The 25,875-nt window shown below is 47.5% G+C and overlaps 1 protein-coding gene and 1 non-coding gene across 2 annotated transcripts in view; both read left to right on the top strand.

Moving 5' to 3' along the window:
• EDRF1 (erythroid differentiation regulatory factor 1) overlaps nt 1-25,875 on the top strand; it is a 266,931-nt gene that overhangs the window by 109,590 nt on the left and 131,466 nt on the right. Inside the window, exons 13-16 of the mRNA XM_063962243.1 lie at nt 7,132-7,203; nt 12,814-12,964; nt 22,143-22,334; nt 23,856-24,056. Coding sequence (XP_063818313.1) covers nt 7,132-7,203; nt 12,814-12,964; nt 22,143-22,334; nt 23,856-24,056 — 616 coding nt within the window. The remainder of the gene's footprint in view (nt 1-7,131; nt 7,204-12,813; nt 12,965-22,142; nt 22,335-23,855; nt 24,057-25,875) is intronic.
• LOC134899930 (U5 spliceosomal RNA) lies at nt 1,440-1,560 on the top strand. Its single transcript, XR_010173471.1, has one exon. It is a non-coding gene; the product is annotated as a U5 spliceosomal RNA (small nuclear RNA).

Here is a 25,875-nt window from a genome sequence, read left to right as displayed (position 1 = left end):
TTTATTAATTTTTCATTTTGATTTTTTTTTTAATTTTTAATTTTACACTTAGCACATCCCTTCCCAGTTTCTGGAAAAACATGGGTCCGGGATGGTGCCGCTGCAAGGCAGCGCATGGCGTGTCGGTCCTCACAAAGAGCACCCTCACAGCCACAGGCAGCCCACTGTCTCCTGCAACAGCTGGACGGAGCTTACAGAAAGAAGCCCCGTCACAGCCAGGAAGAAATGATCAAAGAGCTGGACGGAGCTTACATAAAGAAGCCCCGTCACAGCCAGCAAGAAGTTATCAAAGACGAGCTGGACGGAGCTTACAGAAGAAGCCCCGTCACAGCCAGGAACAAGCTGGACGGAGCTTACAGAAAGAAGCCCCGTCGCAGCCAGGAACAAGATGACTTGAAAGCTGGACGGAGCTTACACAGAGAAGCCCCGTCGCAGCCTTGAATAGGAGGAAGGTAAGCTGGGGAACGGGGCGGTCAGCGCAGGCTGCCGCCCCGCTAGGTGGGTCACAGTGAATGCCGCTTCCACGCACCGCCCGCCACAGCGCCCAGCCGCTACGTCTGAGACTCGCTCCAGACGGCAGCGCTACGTCCGCCCGTCCCAGCCGCTCCGTCCGGCCGACAACATCCACCCGCAGACGCTCACTAACAGCGTTAACAGGGTGACAACCGGGCCGCTGCTCCGTCCGACCGCCCAGCACCGCAGATGCCAGCCTCCCTGCAAGCCTCCCTGCAAGTCTTCCCGGCTGTTCCTGAGAAGGGGGGAAGGGGGGCGGTGGAATCGGGCGACTCACTGCTGAAAGGGTATGTAAAATACATATATAAACAGCAGTTATATATGCAGCCAGAGGTGACAGTAAATAATGCAGACATGTATTATAACCTGTCCTGTGATATCAGAATATTAATGATTATCATGTATAATAGGCTATTGAGCCTATATATATTAATATCTGTGATGATCACTGTATAATAGGCTATTGAGCCTATATTAATGTATGTGATTATCACTGTATAATAGGCTATTGAGCCTATATATTAATATCTGTGATTATCAAATAGGCTATTGAGCCTATATTAATGCTGTATAATAGCCTATTGAGCATATATATATTAATGTCTGTAATTATCATAGGCTATTGAGCCTATATATATATCTATATATATATATATATATATTTATTCATAGAGCATGTGTTGTACCCATACTGTGATTATACTGTATAAGAGGCTATATTAACACTGAACAATTGTAACTTGTTCAGGTGATTATCACAGTCAGCATGGCAAAGGGGCCATTTTAACATGCTTCCTGTTGTTTTTCCAGTTTGTAATTCTGGAACATTCCTGCCCTACATCTCTAAGCCACCAGAGGCGCAGGGGTGTTAGTGGGAATTTGGTTCGGGTTTCACATGCCCATGTGAATTGCTTTTCACATAAAGAATACTCTGGTTTCTCTTCAGATCGAATAAAGCTTTCGCTTTTCACTACAGATTTCCGTTGAGAGAAACAACCATGAGTTTCATATAAATATGCTTTTCAGCAATAAAATATATATATGATAATAACTTCAATAAGTCGTGCAAGTGTCTGTCCGTTGACTATTGTGGTGTCTGTCTGCATAGCGAGTAAGGCTCTAGCGCAGACTAAAAATTGCATTGGCAATTCAAATTAAAAGAGCGGTAACGGAGTCTCGGAAGTTACTCCACCAGCACTAACGAAGGACAGTCTTTCCAAAGGGCCAATTTCCTTTTGGGTACCAGGGTGTTTATTTAACTGGTCTTATAATGTAATGCACGATTCTATGTCAAATCTCACACCGATAACTACGAGTGAGAAGGGTACATTAGTCCAGCACTCAGATAGTGCGGCCCAGTGAGTCAATGTCTACGTTTTTACAGAGACTGAGTAGACTCTAACCACTATTTAATCGTTTCCAAAATGACGCGATCCGCCATTGGTAAATGCGTCTGTGTCAAACATTATAAAGACCCAAGATACATTTGGGTCACTAGACTATGTATGGAAACAATAAACTGTTAAAAGAAGCTGCAGAGTATATCTGTAAAGCTTCTGCTAACGCCGGTTACTTCGATTCTCACTTTTCATCGTCGCTAGTTTAAGCGCGACAAGGCCAGAGCTTGTTTGGTCCTAAATTTGATATTCAGCCATTACCGCATCCAGTATCAAAACGGAAATACTTGTGCCGGCGTTTAATCCCTTTAGACTTCAGTTTTTTCAAGGCGGTGGTACAAAACAGTCACGCCTTGTAACGACAGGACGCTACAGTCAGCAAGCCAGTGGCTTGATGACCTCTTAGGCCATCTCCATTTTCCAATGTGGAAGCGCGTCTTTACACGTTACATTTGCGGGGTTTCCAGACATCAACTCATGGATGTCTCAGCTATTTACAGATTAAAGGATAAGACTGCCTCTGTCGAACGGTTTGGCAGGTTGCCATTTAGTCTCTGCTAGTTTTCAGCTGTCTTTATAACCAGGCAGTAGTACACCAACAGAGTCAGGGTTACTTATTCCCCTCTGTTTGGGGTAACAAAACCAGACAGCTCCGTCGCAGTCTCAATCAGCAAGTCACTTAATGCAGTTTGAAAATGGATTTTCTGCGGTTAGTATTTGCATATTGGAGCCACAAAATTGCATAATTTCACTTGATCTTCACAATGCGTATTTACCCATTCCGGTTTGGTCATCACAGGTTCTAGCGTTTGCAAAACGCCACAACCATTAACCATTTCAGGTCTACCATTTGGCTTCTTGTCAACGCCTCGGGTATTTACCAAAGTGATGTTGGTGATGATGGCTCATCTCAGAGACCTGCCAGTGACAATCGTTCCATACTTAGACGATCTGCTCATAAGAACTCTGTCTCAACAAAGTTCCTTTAACTTGCGCTACTAATGTATACTGCGGTGGCAGATCAAGTTCAAAAATAATCGCATCTAATTCCGTCTAAACGACGTCAATTCCTAGGTAAGATTATAAATACGGTAAATCGAAGACATTTACCTACTACACCAGCAAGAACTAATGTACATCTAGTAATTAGTGCAAAACACGCACACTAGCGGTACATTGCTGTATTCGCCTGTTAAGAATAATGTGTTTCAAAGCGATTTAGTTCGCCGGCCTTCACTCGCGTTTCCCACAGAGGGGCGAGGGTGTATATAATCTGGACGAGAGTCTCAGAGGTTCAGGAGTTGTAGTTAAAAAAGATCAGCGACAGAGGTTCTGAAACGGATCACGACAGATTGCTGTCGATAAATGTCCTGGAACTCCGTGCATTTTACAATGCACTACATGCTTCGCTTTCAGTCTGACCAACAGTCAGACAACGCAACGGGAGTTGCATACACAACAACCAGGGAGAACCAAGAAGCCGCATGGCAATGCGGCAGGTAACTCGAATCCTCAATTGCCCAGAACACCATTATGTGATAATGTCAACGGGGTTCATTCCGTGAGTGGACATCTGTTAGACAGATGATCTCACCCGTCAGGATTTAGATCCTGAAAACTGGACATTAAATCCAGAGGTGTTTCATATGTGAGTCCACAGAAGGGGGTTACCCTCAGGTATACATGATGGCATCTCGCCACAATTACAAAAGCTCAGTATGTGTACAAAACAACAGATCACAAGGGCAGTGGCGGTGGAGTCTCTCACATTCGTGTGGTCATTCAGCATCGTGTATCTGGCTCCACCATTTTCCGCTGCTCTCTCCGTTGCCAAAACGGATCATAAGACAGTTCGTCACAGTCATACTAGTGATATCTCATGGGTTTCGGAGAGCTTGCTTCTCGAATCTCCAAGGAATACTTGCACACGATCTTGGCCCGCTCATAATACGTCCAGCCTGTTACAACAGGGAACGTTCTTTTACCCATAGTTACCTATGTACCTATTACCTATGTACCGCAGCTGCGGTTGACGGGGTGAGGGTTCAGACCGCCCTCTTAAGAAAAGAAATAGGGCATTACAGTATTATACCAACCATGTTACGAGCTAGTAAGCCGCTTAAGGCAGCTCATTATTACAAAATTTGGTGTGCTTATATAGGTGGTAAAGCTCGGAAGTTTCCGACATCATCCTTCAAGTTACCCGTATTCTGTTAAACGGGGTGGGATGGAAAACTGCGTTTATCTGCACTGAGGGTGCAGGTATCTGTGTGGTCAACTTATTTTCAAAGACGTTTGACTCTATTGCGTCTGTACACACCTTTCTACAAGGTGTCATCAAAGTGCAGCCTCCATTTATCCCACCTACAGCGCCAGGTGACTTGAGGTTGGGTTCAGATTTCTTACAGTTTTCATATTTTGAACCCTTACAATAAATGGGGATTAAGTTTCTCACTTGGGAAAACATTTTTCTTCTAGCCTTAGCTTCGGCAAGGGTTTTGTTTTCATATTTGGGTGCCTTGTATTCCAAGCCACCGTATTTGAGTTTTCTCATGACAAAGCAGATCTTCGGACGAATTCCGCTTTCTTATTCTTCACATCAATAAACCAATAGTGGTTCCTGTGTTGACAGCACATTCTAGAATTCTGAATGTGGTACACGCATTACGTGTTTATATATGTTCCGAACGTCTACAGTACGTGATACGGATACGTTGTTTGTTCTCTATAATGCTGCCAACTGGGGTTAGCCAGTTTCTCAGCAGACATTATCCAGTGGGATAATAATGACTACAAGTCAGGCTTACTTTAAGGCTAAGTTACAATCGCCTACGTCAGTAATAGCTCATCCCACAGGTTCTGTGGGAATGTCAGACCCAGCGGGTCGTGGAGCGTCTACGACGCGGCTACATAGCCTTCAGTGCACCACGTTTGTGCACGTTTACACGTTATGAATGGTTGCGGCATCAGCATCTAGCTTTGGCTGCCTACTGTTACAAGTGTCAAACAGCTCTCCCGCCCACGAGGGAAGCTTTGGTACGTCCCAAGAGTACTCCAGTGACCCCTAGTGGATGAAAAAGAAAATAGGATTTTGGTACTTACCAGGTAAATCCTTTTCTTTGAATCCATAGGGGGCACTGGACGCCCACCCAGAGCAGTTTTACCTGGGTTGTTTTAAGCTCAGAGGAGCTTAGGGTAACACGTTTTACCTGGTTTGTATTAAGCTCAAAGGAGCTTATGGTAACACATTTTAACCGATTGGTTCAAACTATAAAGGTCTATCGGTTATGCTGTCAACTATTTAGTTGACACTAACGTTATGGGTCAACTTTGTTGTTGTCCGTTATGTTATAGGAATTCTCCATTGTCAACCTCTCTATAGTAGTTCGCTCAGTAAAAACACTGGGTTCGTACACTGAGGTACTCTAGGGATATGGAGGGGTGGAGAGTTCTAAATTTAAATATTCAGTGCCTTTGTTCTGCTACGCCGTCCATATCCCAAGAGTACTCCAGTGCCCCCTATGGATTCAAAGAAAAGGATTTACCTGGTAAGTACCAAAATCCTATTTTCCACCGTTTCCTCTATTACCAAGAGTGTTGAAGAAGGTGAAACAGGAAGCAGCGTGGGTAATTCTAATAGCACCAGACTGGCCTCGCAGAAGTTGGTACTTGGATCTGAGGGGCCTCCTAGCGGAGGAGCCTTGGAGGTTACCGCAAAGAGAAGATCTGTTATCACAGGGTCCATTTCTGCACCCGGACCTGAACCTACTACGTTTGATGGCGTGGTTCTTGAGACCAGGATACTTGGGGAAAAGGGTATTGCGAAATCAGCTATTCCTAGAATGTTAGCTGCAGGAAAGCCAGTTACTGTGGCACATTACCATAGAATCTGGAAGAAATATATGGATTGGTGTCAGCCTAAGGGTTGGGACCCCAGAAAATTTCGTCTTACTAGACTGTTGCGTTTTCTACAAGACTGTTTGAACGGCAGATCCTTGAAAGTTCAGGTCTCCACTCTTTCTATTTTTTTCCAACAACGTCTGGTGTCCTTACAGGAGTTACAGACATTTTTACATGGAATGTTGAGATTACAGCCACCTTATCGTCCTCCCACAGCTCCGTGGGACCTAAACCTGGTGTTAGAGTTTTTGAGATCTGACCTCTTTGAGCCTTTGGAACGGGCAGATCTCAAATATATGTCCTGGAAGACGGTCCTACTTCTCGCCTTGGTATCTGAATTGGGAGCCCTATCCTGTAAGAGCCCTTTTCCGGTTTTCCACGAGGATAGGGCGGAACTCCGTACTAGGGCATAAACCAACCTATTGTAGTCCCATCTTTTCAGTTGTTGGAAGGGGACTTTTCCCTGGATGTGTTCTGGGCCTTAAAGGTTTACGTACAGACTACAAGTTTCCTTAGAAAGTCTGATAGTTTTTGTGCTGTATAATGGTCCCAAGAGAGGTTGGCCAGCTACAAAACAATCCTTGTCCAGATGGATGAGACTCACCATCGGACAAGCATATATCTCCAGGGGTAAGAGAGTTCCGTTTCGGATGGGTGCACATACCACCAGGTTGGTAGGAGCTTCTTTGGCAGCTGCTAGAGGAGCTTTTACTGCCCAGCTTTGTAGAGTGGCCACGTGGTCCTTCGCACACACGTTCACTCGCTTCTACAAATTTGATACTTTTGCGGCTAAGGATTCAAATTTTGGCCGTTTGGTAATGCAGGCTTCAGACAGCACTCCCGCCCATGGGAGTATCTTTGGGATGTCCCCAGCTGTCTAACTCTCCAGTGTCCCCTGGAGGGTCGGGGGCGTGAAGGGGGAGGAGCCAGCTGTGCACTTCTGATTTTTTTTTATATACATTGTGCTACCTCCGATCTCCATTCTTCACACCCAGCTGTCTAACTCCCCAGTGTCCCCGAGTGGATTCAGAGAAATAGATTTATCGGTAAGTACCAAAATCCTCTTTTTCAACTTTATTTTTTTTTATGCACTTGCTATTTCTGTCCCCATTACATGAACCATGATAATTTTTCAATGTCTGCTTTCAGGTGTGTACTCTTGTTGTGTGGCCAACTTTATCTTCTAGCACTGTGTGTAAACTTGGCTAGAACCAAAATGACATTATAGTAAAGGACAACTATGCATTCATACCAAGCTTTAGAAACTGTGGAAAGCACAACGCGTTTCGTTATATCTGACGCGTCATCCTTTTTATTTCAGCCAAGCTGTGCATTTCCAGTCTGCAATGACACAGAGGAACGTTGCCGTTTGGTGCTCGGTTATGTATTAGAGGTAAGTTCACCCTGTTCATCCCTCAGTAATATTCTTTACTCTTTCTTTCTCTTACGTCCTAGAGGATGATGGGGACTCCGTAAGGACCATGGGGTATAGACGGGCTCCGCAGGAGACATGGGCACTCTAAGACTTTAGAAGGGTGTGCACTGGCTCCTCCCTCTATGCCCCTCCTCCAGACCTCAGTTAGATCCTGTGCCCAGAGGAGACTGGATGCACTGCAGGGGAGCTCTACTGAGTTTCTCTGAAAATACTTTTGTTAGGTTTTTTATTTTCAGGGAGCACTGCTGGCAACAGGCTCCCTGCATCGTGGGACTGAGGGGAGAGAAGCAGACCCACTTTCCTGGACTGATGGGTTCTGCTTCTTAGGCTACTGGACACCATTAGCTCCAGAGGGTCGGAACACAGGTGTCGTCCTTGCTGTTCGTCCCAGAGCCGCGCCGCCATCCTCCTCACAGAGCCGGAAGATAGAAGCCGGGTGAGTATAAGAAGCAAGAAGACTTCAAAGGCGGCAGAAGACTTCAGATCTTCATGAGGTACCGCGCAGCAGTCGCGCTGCGCGCTATTGCTCCCACAACACACACAGGCACAGCAAGGGCGCAGGGGGGGCGCCCTGGGCAGCAATTTTCACCTCAAATAAGTCTGGCACAGTTATATAGATACTGCAGGGCAGTATATAATAAATCCCCTGCCAGTTTAAAGAAAAAGAGCGGGACCGAAGCCCGACGTTGAGGGGGCGGAGCTTAATCCTCCAGCACTAACCAGCGCCATTTTCTCCACAGCAAGCTGCAGAGAAGCTGCTCCCGGACACTCCCCTGCTGAACATGTAACGGGGCAAAAACGAGGGGGGGGGGGGGGGGGGGGCACATTTATTTGGTGCTAATTTGTGTAGATATAGCGCTTTACAGGCTGGGACTTTGTTTCAGTATCTAGTGGCGCTGGGTGTGTGCTGGCATACTCTCTCTCTGTCTCTCCAAAGGGTCTTATTGTGGGTCTGTCCCCATATTCAGATATCCCAGTGTGTGTGGGGGTGTCAGTACATCTGTGTCGACATGTCTGAAGCGGAAGGCTCGTCTAGGGAGGATGCAGAATAGATGGTGGTGGTGTGTCCGTCGGCACAGCCGACACCTGATTGGTTGGACATGTGGAATGTTTTAAATGCTAATGTGACTTTATTACATAAGAGTTTGGACAAAGCAGAGTCCAAGGACAAAGCAGGGAGTCAATCCATGGCTTTGGCCGTCTCACAAGACCCTTCAGGGTCCCATAAACGTCCCTTCTCCCAGATAGCAGACACTGATACCGACACGGATTCTGAATCCAGTGTCGACTAGGATGATGCGAGGTTGCACCCAAGAGTGGCCAAGAGTATTCAATATATGGTTATTGCAATAAAAGATGTTTTGCATATCAAAGAGGACCCCTCTGTCCCTGACACGAGGGTCTGCATGTTTAAGGAAAAGAAACCTGAGGTAACGTTTCCCCCATCTCATGAGCTGAACGCTTTATTTGAAAGGGCTTGAGAAACTCCAGACAAGGGACTGCAGGTTCCCAAGAGAATTATTATGGCATATCCTTTCCCCTCAAAGGACAGGTTACGGTGGGAATCTTCGCCCACAGTGGACAAGGCCTTGACGCGCTTGTCCAAAAAGGTTGCGCTATTGTCCCCGGACGCGGCAGCCCTAAAGTATCCTGCAGATCGCAGACAGGAAACTACCTTAAAATCAATTTATGCGACTACGGGAGCCCTGCTCAGACCTGCAGTAGCGTCGGCATGGGTGGGTAGCGCAATTGCAGCGTGGGCAGATAACTTGTCATCTGACATTGACACCTTAGATAAAGATAGTATTTTGTTGACCTTGGGTCACATTAAGGACGCAGCGTTATATATGAGAGAGGCTGCGAGAGATATTGGGTTCAAGAGCCAATGCCATGGCAGTTTCTGCTAGAAGGTCCCTGTGGACCCATCAATGGACAGGGGATGCTGATTGGGGAAGGCCTCGCGGACCTGGTTTCCACAGCTACCGCGGGTAAGTCTTCTTTTCTTGCCTTATGTTCCCCCCACAGCAAAAGAAAACACCTCAATACCAGATGCAGTCCTTTCGGTCGCATAAGTTCAGAAAGGGTTGGGGCTCTTCCTTCCTCGCCAGAGGTAAAGGTAGAGGGAAAAGAACACCAGCTACAGCTAGTTCCCAGGAACAAAAATCCTCCCCAGCCTCTACAAAATCCACTGCAGGACGCTGGGGCTCCGCTGTGGGAGTCCGCATCGGTGGGGGCTCGTCTTCGTCTCTTCAGCCAGGTCTGGGTTCAGTCGGATTTGGACCCTTGGGTGGTTGAAATTGTATCCCAAGGCTACAAACTGGAGTTCGAAGATGTGCCTCCACACCGATTTTTCAAATCGGCCTTGCCAGCTTCTCCCCCAGAGAGGGAAATAGTTTCAGCTGCCATACAAAAGCTGTGTCAACAGCAGGTGATTATCAAGGTTCCCCTACGGCAACAGGGGAAAGGGTTTTATTCAACCCTGTTTGTGGTCCCGAAGCCGGATGGCTCGGTCAGACCAATCATGAATCTAAAATCCCTAAACCTATATTTAAAAAGGTTCAAATTCAAGATGGAATCTCTCCGGGCAGTGATCTCCAGCCTGGAAGGGGGGGATTTTATGGTGTACATCAGGCGTACCTGAGATTCGCTGTACAGGATTGTCATTACCAGTTTCAGACGTTGCCGTTTGGCCTTTCCACGGCCCCAGGAATTTTCACCAAGGTAATGGCGGAAATGATGGTGCTCCTGCGCAAGCAGGGGGTCACAATTATCCCATACTTGGACGATCTCCTGATAAAGGCAAGATCAAGAGATCAGTTACTAAAAAGCGTGTCTCTCTCCCTGAGAGTACTACAACAACACGGCTGGATTCTAAATCTACCAAAGTCGCAGTTGGTTCCGACAACTCGACTTGTCATTTTTGGGCATGGTTCTGGACACGTAAAAAAAGAGGGTTTTTCTCCCAATGGAAAAAGTCCAGGAACTCCAGAGCATGGTCAAGGACCTGCTGAAACCAAAAAGAGTGTCAGTTCATCAATGCACTCGAGTATTGGGAAAGATGGTGGCGGCCTACGAGGCCATTCCATTCGGCAGGTTCCATGAAAGAACTTTTCAGTGGGACCTTCTGGACAAGTGGTCAGGGTCCTATCTACAGATACATCGGAGGATAAGCCTGTCCCCCAGGGCCAGGGTCTCTACTGTGGTGGCTCCAGAGTGCTCACCTTCTAGAGGGTCGCAGGTTCGGCATTCAAATTTGGGTTCTTGTGACCACGGACGCGATCCTCTGAGGATGGGGAGCAGTCACACAAGGCAGAAATTTTCAGGGAATATGGTCAAGCCAGGAGGCTTGTCTACACATCAATGTGCTGGAATTAAGAGCCATATACAACGGCCTGCAACAGGCGGAGAGTCTTCTTCGCAGCCTACCCGTTCTGATCCAATCAGACAACATCACAGCAGTGGCGCATGTAAACCGCCAGGGCGGGACAAGGAGCAGAGCAGCAATGGCAGAAGCCACCAGGATTCCTCGCTGGGCGTAAAATCATGTAAGCCCTCTGTCAGCGGCCTTCATTCCGGGAGTAGACAGCTGGGAAGCAGACTTCCTCAGCAGACACGATCTCCATCCAGGGTAGTGGGGACTTCAACAAGAGGTCTTTGCAGAAGTAACAAGTCGTTGGGGACTTCCTGAAATAGACATGATGGCGTCACGCCTCAACAGAAAGCTTCAGACGTATTGTTCCAGGTCAAGGGACCCTCAGGCAGTGGCGTTGGATGCCCTGGTGACACCGTGGGTGTTTCAGTCGGTCTGTGTTCCCTCCACTTCCGCTTATCTCAAAAATACTGAGAATAATAAGGCGAACAAGAGTGCAGACAATACTCATTGTTCCAGATTGGCCTCGAAGGGCCTGGTATTCAGATCTTCAAGAAATGATCACAGAAGATCCGTGGCCTCTTCCTCTCAGGGAGGACCTGTTACAACGGCCCTGTGTGTTCCAAGACTTACCGCGGTTACGTTTAACGGCATGGCGGTTGAACACCAAATCCTAGCTAGGAAGGGTATTCCGGGGGAAGTCATCCCTACTCTAATCAAAGCTAGGAAGGCGGTAATGGCGAAGCATTATCACTGTATCTGGAGGAAATATGTGTCTTGGTGTGAAGCCAAGAATGCTCCTACGGAAGATTTTCAGCTGGGTCGTTTTCTCCATTTTCTACAGACAGGTGTGGATATGGGCCTAAAGTTAGGCTCCATTAAGGTGCAGATTTCGGCCTTATCTATATTCTTTCAGAAAGAAGGGAGTGTTGCACATCCAACCTCCTTTTGTGACCCTGGTGGCACCGTGGGACCTTAACGTGGTGTTACAGTTCCTTAAATCACACTGGTTTGAACCTCTTCAAACAGTTGAATTAAAATTTCTCACTTGGAAGGTGGATGTTGTTGGCCTTGGCATCTGTGATGCAGGTGTCCGAATTGGCGGCTTTGTCTCAAGAGCCCCTATCTGATTTTCCATGTGGATCGAGCAGAGTTAAGAACTCGTCCTCAATTTCTGCCTAAGGTGGTTTCGTCGTTTCATATGAACCAACCTATTGTGGTGCCTGTGGCTACGGGTGACGTGGAGGATTCCAAGTCACTTGATGTAGTCAGGGCCTTAAAAATTTATGTAGCCAGGACGGCTCGGGTTAGGAAAACAGAGGCACTGTTTGTCCTGTATGCAGCCAACAAGGTTGGCGCTCCTACTTCTAAGCAGACTATTACTCGCTGGATCAGTAACACGATTCAGCAGGCTCATTCTACGGCTGGATTGCCGTTACCAAATTCGGTAAAGGCCCATTCCACTAGGAAGGTGGGCTCTTCTTGGGCGCTGCCCGAGGCGTCTCGGCATTACGGCTTTGCCGAGCAGCTACTTGGTCGGGTTCAAACACCTTTGCAAAATTCTACAAGTTTGATACCCTGGCTGATGAGGACCTCATGTTTGCTCAATCAGTGCTGCAGAGTCATCCGCACTCTCCCGCCCGGTCTGGAGCTTTGGTATAATCCCCATGGTCCTTACGGAGTCCCCAGCATCCTCTAGGACGTAAGAGAAAATAAGATTTTAAACCTACCGGTAAATCTTTTTCTCGTAGTCCGTAGAGGATGCTGGGCGCCCGTCCCAGTGCGGACTATTTCTGTAAGGCTTGTATATAGTTGTTGCTTTCACAAGGGTTATGTTACAGTTGAGATCAGTCTCTGGCTGATGCTGTTTTGTTCATGCTGTTAACTGGTTTAGTATATACCATGTTGTACGGTGTGGGCTGGTGTGTATCTCGCCCTTAGATTAACAAAAATCCTTTCCTCGTACTGTCCGTTTCCTCTGGGCGCAGTTCTATAACTGAGGTCTGGAGGAGGGGCATAGAGGGAGGAGCCAGTGCACACCCATCTAAAGTTTTAGAGTGTCCATGTCTCCTGCGGAGCCCGTCTATACCCCATGGTCCTTTTGGAGTCCCCAGCATCCTCTATGGACTAGGAGAAAAAGATTTACCAGTAGGTTAAAAATCTTATTTTTTCTTCTAAGTGCATTCTGCTTCTTTAAGGGGCTGAAGTGCATTGATGGCAATGTTAAGAAGGAAAGTGAGCTGCCAGCTGCCGATCCCAACACACCGATACCGCTGAAATACGAAGATGAGTCGGCAAATGTCGTGTCTGAGAGCCTAGAAAAGCAGCTGACGTTACTACTGCTGAACAGTAAGACTTTTGCCTAATGAATTACCTCCTCCTCCGTCGTCTCCGTCTCCTCCTCCTCCTCCGTCTCTTCCTCCTCCTCCGTCTCCGTCGCCTGCTCCGTCTCCGCCGCCGCCTCCTCTGTCTCCGCCGCCGCCTCCTCTGTCTCCGCCGTCTCCCTCTCCTCCTCCTCCTCCTCCTCCGTCGTCTCCTCCTCTGTCTCCTCCTCAGTCTCCGTCGTCTCCTCTTCCCCCCCCCCCCCCCTCCGTCTCCTCCTCCGTTCCGTCTCCATCGCCTGCTCCGTCTCCGTCGTCTCCTCCGTCTCCCTCTCCTCCTCCGTCGTCTCCTCCGTCTCCCTCTCCTCCTCCGTCGTCTCCTCCGTCTCCCTCTCCTCCTCCGTCTCCCTCTCCTCCTCCGTCTCCTCCTACGTCTCCGTCTCCTCCTCCGTCTCCGTCTCCTCCTCTGTCTCCGTCTCCGTCGTCTCCTCCGTCTCCGTCGTCTCCTCCTCCGTCTCCGTCGTCTCCTCCTCCTCCGTCTCCGTCGTCTCCTCCTCAGTCTCCTCCTCAGTCTCCTCCTCTGTCTCCTCCTCAGTCTCCGTCTCCTCCTCTGTCTCCTCCTCAGTCTCCGTCTCCTCCTCCGTTCCTCCTCAGTCTCCGTCTCCTCCTCCGTTCCTCCTCCGTCTCTGTCGCCTCCTCCTGCGTCGTCTCCTCCTCCGTCTCCGTCGTCTCCTCCTCTGTCTCCGTCGTCTCCTCCTCTGTCTCCGTCGTCTCCTCCTCTGTCTCCGTCGTCTCCTCCTCTGTCTCCGTCGTCTCCTCCTCTGTCTCCTCCTCTCTCCGTCGTCTCCTCCTCTCTCCGTCGTCTCCTCCTCCGTCTCCGTCTCCTCCTCCGTCTCCTCCTCCGATACACCCCGCTTCTAGAGTCAGGACATGGAAGAAGACATACCTGGAGGTTATATATGAGCACAACCACCACCTACCCCCTACTCCTGCGTCATCATTCCTGTCCTATCATCCATAGTGAGGCTAGGCAGGTTTTGTTCATTCTAAGGTACTGGAGTTTGCCTGATGTCGGCATTTTGCAGATGCCTGCGTGTTAGCTGTCAGCATTATGAATGTCTATATTATGACCAATTGACATGCTGACCGCTTCCTATTTGGCAGGATTATCTGCAGTCCTTACAGCACTAACAAGCGATGGCAAAGCAGATTTCTTCAGTTTCTGTATGTTGCACCTATGCAAGTATGTACTGAGTAGTCAGTGTTCCTAAACATTGGCCCTCATTCCGAGTTGATCGCTCGCTGCAGTTTTTAGCAGAATTGCGATCATGCTTACAAACCGGCAGTTCTGCGCATGCGTATGGGCCGCAGGGCGCACGCGCTAAGTACTTTCACACAAAACTATGCAATTTTACACAGGGCTGAGCGACGCTTTTCAGTCGCTCTGTTGATCGGTGAGTGATTGACAGGAAGTGGGTGTTTCTGGGTGGTAACTGAGCGTTTTCCGGGAGTGTGCTAAAAAACGCAGGCGTGCCAGACGAAAATGCAGGAGTGGCTGGGGAAACCGGGGAGTGGCTGGCTGAACGCAGGGCGTGTTTGTGACGTCAAACCAGGAACCAAACAGTCTGCAGTGATCGCAATCTAGGAGTAGGTCTGGAGCTACTCAGGAACTGCAGGGAAATATTTAATAGCAGAACTGCTAACCTTTCGTTAGCAATTCTGCTAAGCTAAGATACACTCCCAGAGGGCGGCGGCCTAGCGTGTGCAATGCTGCTAAAAGCAGCTAGCGAGCGATCAACTCGGAATGAGGGCCATTGTTCGAAGTGGGGTCTTCTGCAGATAGACCTGACGGTAACGGCAGATATTACCGGTGACAAAATATTTTGCCAGATACAGGGAAGAGGTAGGAAGCTATAAATGGCAATTTGGCCTGGGTTATGTGTTTCTATCAGTACCCATCGTACAGAAAGTCCTTAAAATGAAAAAGTACAGTGATAGTGATCCTGCCCCTTTGTCATGCAGGGTATCGCTCTCTTTGGCATTCCTATTAGAAGTGCAACTGTTCCTTCCACTAAACCCAGATCAAACATGGTTCAGATACCATCCATATCTAGGTATTTGTAGACTGAACTAATTTCCACATAACCGAAGGCAAGGAAAGAGTCTACAGACCAATCATACTGTAATACCCCTTTTCCACCTGAGTACCGGGTCCGGTCCAGGATGTTTTACCCGGCTACAACCCGTGTTGGCCCCACCGTATCCACTGCACTTCGACACGAGTTATTCCCATGTCGGATCTGTTTCCACTTAACCCGGGTAAGCTCTGTAAAAGCCTATTGATGTTACTCGTTACTTGGGTCTGAAAATGCGGGTAATGACCGTTTCCACTGCACAACTACCCGGGTCATTACCGTGTTCAACCCAGGTAGCTACCCGGGTAGGATTCCAGGGTCACTCAACCCGTGTTGAGCCGTTTCCACTTAGTAAACACCCGTGGTGATGCTCGCCCCCCGTGCAAAAACATGGGTAAATTTAGCTAGTGGAAAAGGGGTATAGGAGTTGTGATGTATCCAGGAGCTGGGGCCAACTGTAGCAGTGTCTCTTATTCCATCAATAACTACAATAGTGGACATCCTCAACATGGTGCTGATCAAGTATTGGCCTTCAAGGCCCCGATTCCAGTAGTGGACTTCCTCAACATGGTGCTGATAAAGTATTGGCCTTCAAGGCCCCGATTGGAGCTGTAGGAGCACGGCTACATATAAAGTTGGATGTTAATGAGTGTCCGGTTATATGCCCTACAGCTTTCATACTCGTTAACAATCATTGACCTATTGCATAAAAATAGACTCTCTTTATATTTGGTACAGTACATAGATTAGACAGAGTTCACCAGGCCATAAAAAGATAAATGGTTAAAAGTTAATGGTTCAAATAGTACTCACTAAGACTTCATTATTTCATTTATTTACTGAATAGAATTTCTCTATCGTCCTAGTGGATGCTGGGGTTCCTGAAAGGACCATGGGGAATAGCGGCTCCGCAGGAGACAGGGCACAAAAAGTAAAGCTTTAGGATCAGGTGGTGTGCACTGGCTCCTCCCCCTATGACCCTCCTCCAAGCCAGTTAGATTTTTGTGCCCGGCCGAGAAGGGTGCAATCTAGGTGGCTCTCCTAAAGAGCTGCTTAGAAAAGTTTAGCTTAGGTTTTTTATTTTACAGTGAGTCCTGCTGGCAACAGGATCACTGCAACGAGGGACTTAGGGGAGAAGAAGTGAACTCACCTGCGTGCAGGATGGATTGGCTTCTTGGCTACTGGACATCAGCTCCAGAGGGACGATCACAGGTACAGCCTGGATGGTCACCGGAGCCTTGCCGCCGGCCCCCTTGCAGATGCTGAAGTAAGAAGAGGTCCAGAATCGGCGGCAGAAGACTCCTCAGTCTTCTAAAGGTAGCGCACAGCACTGCAGCTGTGCGCCATTTTCCTCTCAGCACACTTCACACGGCAGTCACTGAGGGTGCAGGGCGCTGGGAGGGGGGCGCCCTGGGAGGCAAATGAAAACCTATTTTGGCTAAAAATACCTCACATATAGCCTCCGGAGGCTATATGGAGGTATTTAACCCCTGCCAGAATCCGTTAAAAGCGGGAGACGAGGCCGCCGAAAAAGGGGCGGGGCCTATCTCCTCAGCACACAGCGCCATTTTCCCTCACAGAAAGGCTGGTGGGAAGGCTCCCAGGCTCTCCCCTGCACTGCACTACAGAAACAGGGTTAAAACAGAGAGGGGGGGCACTAATTTGGCGTTAGAAATATATAAAAAAGATGCTATAAGGGAAAACACTTATATAAGGTTGTCCCTATATAATTATAGCGTTTTTGGTGTGTGCTGGCAAACTCTCCCTCTGTCTCTCCAAAGGGCTAGTGGGTCCTGTCCTCTATCAGAGCATTCCCTGTGTGTGTGCTGTGTGTCGGTACGTGTGTGTCGACATGTATGAGGACGATGTTGGTGAGGAGGCGGAGCAAATTGCCTGTAATGGTGATGTCACTCTCTAGGGAGTCGACACCGGAATGGATGGCTTATTTAGGGAATTACGTGATAATGTCAACACGCTGCAAGGTCGGTTGACGACATGAGACGGCCGACAAACAATTAGTACCGGTCCAGACGTCTCAAAAACACCGTCAGGGGTTTTAAAACGCCCGTTTACTTTAGTCGGTCGACACAGACACAGACAGGGACACTGAATCCAGTGTCGACGGTGAATAAACAAACGTATTCCTTATTAGGGCCACACGTTAAAGGCAATGAAGGAGGTGTTACATATTTCTGATACTACAAGTACCACAAAAGAGGGTATTATGTGGGATGTGAAAAAACTACAGTAGTTTTTCCTGAATCAGATAAATTAAATAAAGTGTGTGATGATGCGTGGGTTCCCCCCGATAGAAAATTATGGGCGGTATACCCTTTCCCGCCAGAAGTTAGGGCGCGTTGGGAAACACCCCTTAGGGTGGATAAGGCGCTCACACGCTTATCAAAACAAGTGGCGGTACCGTCTATAGATAGGGCCGTCCTCAAGGACCAGCTGACAGGAGGCTGGAAAATATCATAAAAAGTATATACACACATACTGGTGTTATACTGCGACCAGCGATCGCCTCAGCCTGGATGTGCAGAGCTGGGGTGGCTTGGTCGGATTCCCTGACTAAAAATATTGATACCCTTGACAGGGACAGTATTTTATTGACTATAGAGCATTTAAAGGATGCATTTCTATATATTCGAGATGCACAGAGGGATATTTGCACTCTGGCATCAAGAGTAAATGCGATGTCCATATCTGCCAGAAGATGTTATGGACACGACAGTGGTCAGGTGATGCAGATTCCAAACGGCAAAAAGGTGTATTGCCGTATAAAGGAAGAGGAGTTTTTTGGGGTCGGTCCATCGGACCTGGTGGCCACGGCAACTGCTGGAAAATCCACAGTTTTTACCCTAAGTCACATCTCTGCAGAAAAAGACACCGTCTTTTCAGCCTCAGTCCTTTCGTCCCTATAAGATCATATCTGCCCAGGGATAGAGGAAAGGGAAGAAGACTGCAGCAGGCAGCCCATTCCCAGGAACAGAAGCGTTCCACCGCTTCTGACAAGTTCTCAGCATGGCGCTGAGACCGTACAGGACCCCTGGATCCTACAAGTAGTATCCCAGGGGTACAGATTGGAATGTAGAGACGTTTCCTCTTCGCAGGCTCCTGAAGTCTGCTTTACCAAGGTCTCCCTCCGACAAGGAGGCAGTATGGGAAAAAATTCACAAGCTGTATTCCCAGCAGGTGATAATTAAATTACCCCTCCTACTAAATTTTTTGAACACTTACAAAGGTTCAAATCAAGATGGAGTCACTCAGAGCAGTGATAACGAACCAGGAAGAAGGGGACTATATAGTGTCCGGGGACATCAGGGATGCTTACCTGTATGTCCCAAATTTGCCCTTCTCACTAAGGGTACCTCAGGTTCGTGGTGCAGAACTGTCACTATCAGTTTTAGACGCTGCCGTTTGGATTGTCCACGGCACCCCGGGTCTTTACCAAGGTAATGGCCGAAATGATGATTCTTCTTCGAAGAAAAGGCGTCTAAATTATCCCTTACTTGGACGATCTCCTGATAAGGGCATAGTCCAGGGAACAGTTGGAGGTCGGAGTAGCACTATCTCGGATACTGCTACAACAGCACGGGTGGATTCTAAATATTCCAAAATCGCAGCTGATCCCGACGACACGTCTGCTGTGCCTAGGGATGATTCTGGACACAGTCCAGAAAAAGGTGTTTCTCCCGGAAGAGAAAGCCAGGGAGTTATCCGAGCTAGTCAGGAACCTCCTAAAAACAGTGCATCATTGCACAAGGGTCCTGGTAAAAATGGTGGCTTCCTACGAAGCAATTCCATTCGGCAGATTTCACGCAAGAACTTTTCAGTGGGATCTGCTGGACAAATGGTCCGGATCGCATCTTCAGATGCATCAGCGGATAACCCTATATCCAAGGACAAGGGTGTCTCTCCTGTGGTGGTTATAGAGTGCTCATCTTCTAGAGGGCCGCAGATTTGGCATTCAGGATTGGATGCTGGTGACCACGGAGCCCAGCCCGAGAGGCTGGGGAGCAGTCACACAAGGAAAAAATTTCCAGGGAGTGTGATCAAGTCTGGAGACTTTTCTCCACATAAATATACTGGAGCTAAGGGTAAATTTATAATGCTCTAAGCTTAGCAAGACCTCTGCTTCAAGGTCAGCCGGTATTGATCCAGTGGGAAAAACATCACGGCAGTCGCCCACGTAAACAGACAGGGCGACACAAGAAGCAGGAGGGCAATGGCAAAAACTGCAAGGACTTTTCGCTGGGCGGAAAATCATGTGATAGCACTGTCAGCAGTGTTTCATCCCGGGAATGGAAACTGGGAAGCAGACTTCCTCAGCAGGCACGACCTCCACCCGGGAGAGTGGAAACTTCATCGGGAAGTTTTTTTCCACATGATTGTAAACCGTTGGGAAATACCAAAGGTGGACATGATGGCGTCCCGTCTGAACAAAAAACGGGACAGGTATTGCGCCAGGTCAAGAGACCCTCAGGCAATAGCTGTGGACGTTCTGGTAACACCGTGGGTGTACCAGTCGGTGTATGTGTTCCCTCCTCTGCTTCTCATACCTAAGGTGCTGAGAATTATAAGACGTAGAGGAGTAAGAACTATACTCATGGCTCCGGATTGGCCAAGAAGGACTTGGTACCCGGAACTTCAAGAGATGCTTACAGAGGTTTTATGGCCTCTGCCGCTAAGAAGGGACTTGTTTCAGCAAGTACCATGTCTGTTCCAAGACTTACCGCAGCTGCGTTTGTCGGCATGGCGGTGGAACGCCGGATCCTAAGGGAAAAAGGCATTCCGGAAGAGGTCATTCCTACCCTGGTCAAAGCCAGAAAGGAGGTGACCGCACAACATTATCACCACATGTGGCGAAAATATGTTGCGTGGTGTGAGGCCAGGAAGGCCCCACAAAGAAATTTCAACTCGGTCGTTTCCTGCATTTCCTGCAAACAGGAGTGTCTATGGGCCTCAAATTGGGGTCCATTAAGGTTCAAATTTCGGCCCTGTCGATTTTCTTCCAGAAAGAATTGGCTTCAGTTCCTGAAGTCCAGAAGTTTGTCAAGGGAGTATTGCATATACAACCCCCTTTTGTGCCTCCAGTGGCACTGTGGGATCTCAACGTAGTTCTGGGATTCCTCAAATCACATTGGTTTAAAACCAGTCAAATCTGTGGATTTGAAGCATCTCACATGAAAAGTGACCATGATCTTGGCCCTGGCCTGGACCAGGCGAGTGTCAAATTGGTGGTTTTTTTCTCAAAAAAGCCCATATCTGTTTGTCCATTCGGACAGGGCAGAGCTGCGGACTCGTCCCCAGTTCTCTCCCTAAGGTGGTGTCCGTGTTTCACCTGAACCAGCTTATTGTGGTGCCTTGCACCTACTAGGGACTTGGAGGACTCCAAGTTGCTAGATGTTGTCAGGGCCCTGAAAATATGTTCCAGGACGGCTGGAGTCAGGAAAACTGACTTGCTGTTATCCTGTATGCACCCAACAAACTGGGTGCTTTTGCTTCTAAGCAGACTATTGCTAGTTGGATGTGTAATACAATTCAGCTTGCACATTCTGTGGCAGGCCTGCCACAGCCAAAATATGTAAATGCCCATTCCACAAGGAAGGTGGGCTCATCTTGGGCGGCTGCCCGAGGGGTCTCGGCTTTTACAACTTTGCCGAGCGGTTATTTAGTCGGGGCAAACACGTTTGTAAAATCCTACAAATTTGATACCCTGACTAAGGAGGACCTGGAGTTCTCTCATTCGGTGCTGCAGAGTCATCCGCACTCTCCCGCCCGTTTGGGAGCTTTGGTATTATCCCCATGGTCCTTTCAGGAACCCCAGCATCCACTAGGACGATAGAGAAAATAAGAATTTACTTACCGATAATTCTATTTCTCGGAGTCCGTAGTGGATGCTGGGCGCCCATCCCAAGTGCGGATTATCTGCAATACTTGCACATAGTTACAAAAATCGGGTTATTATTGTTGTGAGCCATCTTTTCAGAGGCTCCGCTGTTATCATACTGTTAACTGGGTTCAGATCACAGGTTGTACAGTGTGATTGGTGTGGCTGGTATGAGTCTTACCCGGGATTCAAAATCCTTCCTTATTATGTACGCTCGTCCGGGCACAGTATCTAACTGGCTTGGAGGAGGGTCATAGGGGGAGGAGCCAGTGCACACCACCTGATCCTAAAGCTTTACTTTTTGTGCCCTGTCTCCTGCGGAGCCGCTATTCCCCATGGTCCTTTCAGGAACCCCAGCATCCACTACGGACTCCGAGAAATAGAATTATCGGTAAGTAAATTCTTATTTTTCACAGTTTTGTTTCAAATTCGTGGTAAGGAAAGCTTGCGTTGGAGAATTGCGAGATATTAATGTTGGCGTGAATCAGGTGGACAGGTATTCAGTATAAACCCTTTGCTATACTAGGACATAGTATCAACCAGTAATCCGCCACCTGTTGGAGATACTGGGTTCTTAGGTTTCAATTAATTTTCATGCGATGTAAGAGCACATGTTCCGAGCAAGCTGTGGTAATAAGGTAGCCTAACATTGTGCACTTCACTGGGTACCCGTATGGGATTGCAAGGTAAAGTGCATGACATAGGTGAGCTGTGGAGTTGCATTGCTGGCCATTGTTCCAGCGTTGTATCAACCCTACATTATATTTATTTGAATTGCACCCATAGATTTTATAGGTCTGGTTCACACACTGGAGCACAGTTGACCTAAAGGTGTATCGGTTCATCTGTGCAGACCCACTGCTCATTTTGATAGTGTTTTGATTGGTTAGCTTTTCTGGCAAACCCAACAATCCCAATGCTGATGAGATTTTCAGAACCAGTTTGCCCGATAGATACAGCATTTGCGTTAAGTTTTATTATAAAAGATCCAAACTGACCATTCTAATCACTTACATACATGGGCAGCTGCTGTTGTTGTAAATTTATGTTTAGATATGAATGATTGACCGGAGATTTTTAAGAAAGAACCAAAACTGGTTATAGAGAGGTTTCTCATGTGATATACAGCATTACCATTGACTTTCAGGGTAATGTGATAGTCTTTGTTCTCTTCTTAGGTCTAGCAGAGTGTTCCGATAACAAGAGTTCCAGCAGATCTGGAATTATTCCTGGCTCCTGGCAGTTCAAAATGAAGTTGCAGCTCACTTTTAAGGCCTCCAAAGCGTATTATGTTCTGTCTGACGCGGCCATGACCCTGCAGAAATATGGCCGAGCATTGAGGTACATGAAGCTGGCATTACAGTGTTACGGTGAGTTGCGGCTTGTTAGAGGCACAAACTTATCTTCAGTTTGCTCGTTTTCTCTTTTGTTTTTATTGATTTTTGCACAAATTGGGGGGTATTCAATTGTTTGAAAAGTCAGTTGGGTGTCTGTTTTTTCCTGTTTATTAGATAGGAAAAAACAGACACCCAACCGACTTTTCAAACATTTGAATTCCCCCCATTATGTGCAAAGATAACCCCCTAAGAAATACAAGCGAATATAAATATGGAGACATTTCACTAATATGGAAGTTATCATAAATCTTTCCTACGGAGACCGGAAAAATGGCGTGGATGCTTATGAAACAGCACCCCCCAGTGGGCAACCAAGCATGAAAAAAATGTGTACTTTCATTATAAATTGTAGTACCTTTCAGTAACTCAGGTGTGGTATAATAGATCTACAATGTCTTGCTAGACAGTGAATAGGTCGACAGGTACAAATGGTCGACACATGAAAGGTCTACAGTGGTTAAGGTCTACTGGTTCAAAAGGTTGACACAACAGTGGTCGACGCATGAAATATCGACCATGGTTAAATTTTTGGGACAAAAATAGTGAACATGTGACTTATGTGGATTTTTTTTTAAGCCAAATATTGTATATTTCATGTTCTGTGACCACCATCACTACAAACATATAGACCCTCGCAGTCTCATTTCTCTCGCCGCACTTTGGCTAAGATGGCTCGTTCCGCTACTATTACTATTCCCATCTGTAGTTTACGTGGATTGTAAATTGAGCATATGTTTGGAAACTTGGAGAAGAAAAAAGATGTGTCGACCCATTTGTGTCAACCTGTTGACCTAATGTATGTCGCCCTTATAGGATCAGCCCATTGACTGTCTACCTAGACAGTGTAGATATATTATCTGGATACCCAATAACTCATCCTCTCTTTTAGAAAAAAAAAGAGCACCTCATTTAAAGCAAGTGTTGTGTTTTAGAAGATCTGTCAGTACATGTATAATGGGGCAGATGTATTAACCTGGAAAAGGGATTTAGAAGGGATAAAGCAGTGATGAGCACAAGGTGATAACGCACCAGCCAATCATTACGGATTTGAAAAATGACAGTTAGGGAATGATTGGCTGGTGCATTATCACCTTGCACTTATCACTGATTTATCCCTTCTTTATCCCTTTTCCAGGTTAATACATCTGCCCCAATGTCCCTTTCCTACTGTTGCAAATCACAGTTCTCAAGCACCACAACAGTCCAGGTTTTAGGGATATTCCTGCTTGTGCACAGATGCTTAATCAAACTGACTGAGGTACTAATTAAGTCACCTGTGCCTAAGCATGGATATCCTGAAAACCAGTGATTTAGACTTGATCCTATACAGATGTATATTTCGTGTTTGAAAATAAATACATTTGATGGTAATGGAGAACAGAGGGGAAATATTTTGATGCTGATAAAGTAAAGTATTAGGACTTTAGTACCATGTGCATCTATTACTATATAACTGATCTCTATGCCGTTGTTGCTGCCTGACCTTCATTGTAGATGCGTACAGCTGCCTGAGTACCAGACAGGCTCCAGACGGGATGCGGCTGCTGTGTCAGTACCTCACGCTCTGCGGCGACATCCAGCTCATGCTCGCACAGAACGCAGGCAACAGGACCGCATACTTTGAGGAATACAACTACCAGACAAGAGAAGATCAGGAAATCCTGCACAGTCTCCAGCGAGAGTCCAGCTGTGAAGGTGAGGAGCCTATCCTTGCTGGCTTCACGCCCGCTATCCCTGAGATATACATGGGACCGATCATAGAGGTAGTAACAAGTCACAAACACATATAAACGCTCCTATACTTTGTCAGACGTAGGATAATAGATGTATGAATATGAGCCATGTCAGGCTAAGAGATGACATGTGCATCTCCCAAATCTACCTCCAGTTCTGACTAGTTCCTGTGACCTAGGGAAGGGCCTGGGCTGCACACCCTAATTGTCTACATAATACGAGGTGCTACCATGCTGAGACGTGGAGTGCTATGCAGGAAAAAGAAAATGCAGGTGCACACTTTAAGCAGTCGGAACACTGATAGTCAAAACACTTATTTTCTCTAACGTCCTAGTGGATGCTGGGGACTCCGTCAGGACCATGGGGGGATAGCGGGCTCCGCAGGAGACAGGGCACATCTAAAAAAGCTTTTAGGTCACATGGTGCGTACTGGCTCCTCCCCCTATGACCCTCCTCCAAGCCTCAGTTAGGTTTTTGTGCCCGTCCGAGAGGGTGCAATCTAGGTGGCTCTCTTAAAGAGCTGTTTAGAAAAGTTTTTTTTTTTTAGGTTTCAATCTCAGTGATTCCTGCTGGCAACAGGATCACTGCATCGAGGGACTTAGGGGAGAGATTTCCAACTCACCTGCGTGCAGGATGGATTGGAGTCTTAGGCTACTGGACACTTAGCTCCAGAGGGAGTCGGAACACAGGTCAGCCTGGGGTTCGTCCCGGAGCCGCGCCGCCGATCCCCCTTACAGACGCTGAAGAGACGGCAGAACGGAGGTCCGGTAAACAGGCGGCAGAAGACTCCACAGTCTTCATGAAGGTAGCGCACAGCACTGCAGCTGTGCGCCATTGTTGTCACACGGCTCACTGACTCAGTCACGGAGGGTGCAGGGCGCTGCTGGGGGCGCCCTGGGCAGCAATATAATTACCTTTAGTGGCAAAAGAAATACGTCACATATACCCATTAAGGCTATATGTATGTATTTTGACCCAGGCCAGTTTCTTAAAAACCGGGAGAAAAATCCCGCCGAAAAAGGGGCGGAGCTTATTCTCCTCAGCACTCAGCGCCATTTTCCTGCTCAGCTCCGCTGGTGAGGAAGGCTCCCAGGACTCTCCCCTGCACTGCACTACAGAAACAGGGTAACAAAGAGAAGGGGGGCATAAATTGGCGATATTTATATATTAAGAGCGCATATATAGTAAACAACACCTTCTAGGGTTGTTTTTATACATTTATAGCGCTTTTGGTGTGTGCTGGCAAACTCTCCCTCTGTCTCCCCAAAGGGCTAAGGGGTCCTGTCTTCGATTAGAGCATTCCCTGTGTGGCTGCTGTGTGTCGGTACGTGTGTGTCGACATGTATGAGGACGATGTTGGTGTGGAGGCAGAGCAATTGCCGATGATGGTAATGTCGCCCCCTAGGGAGTCGACACCGGAATGGATGGCTTTAGTTATGGAATTACGTGATAATGTCAGCACACTGCAAAAGTCAGTTGACGAAATAAGACGCCCGGCAAACCAGTTAGTACCGGTTCAGGCGTCTCAGACACCGTCAGGGGCTGTAAAACGTCCTTTACCTCAGTCAGTCGACACGGGTACCGACACAGATGAATCTAGTGTCGACGGTGAAGAAACAAACGTATTTTCCAATAGGGCCACACGTTATATGATCACGGCAATGAAGGAGGCGTTGCAGATCTCTGATACTGCTGGTACCTCAAAAAGGGGTATTATGTGGGGGGTGAAAAAACTACCTGTATTTTTCCCAGAATCAGAGGAATTGAATGATGTGTGTGA

Source organism: Pseudophryne corroboree, chromosome 3 (assembly GCF_028390025.1).
Source record: "Pseudophryne corroboree isolate aPseCor3 chromosome 3, aPseCor3.hap2, whole genome shotgun sequence".
Classification (NCBI taxonomy): Eukaryota; Metazoa; Chordata; class Amphibia; order Anura; family Myobatrachidae; genus Pseudophryne; species Pseudophryne corroboree.
The sequence above is the reverse complement of the archived record's forward strand: the minus strand, read 5'-3'. Positions and strand labels throughout refer to the sequence as shown.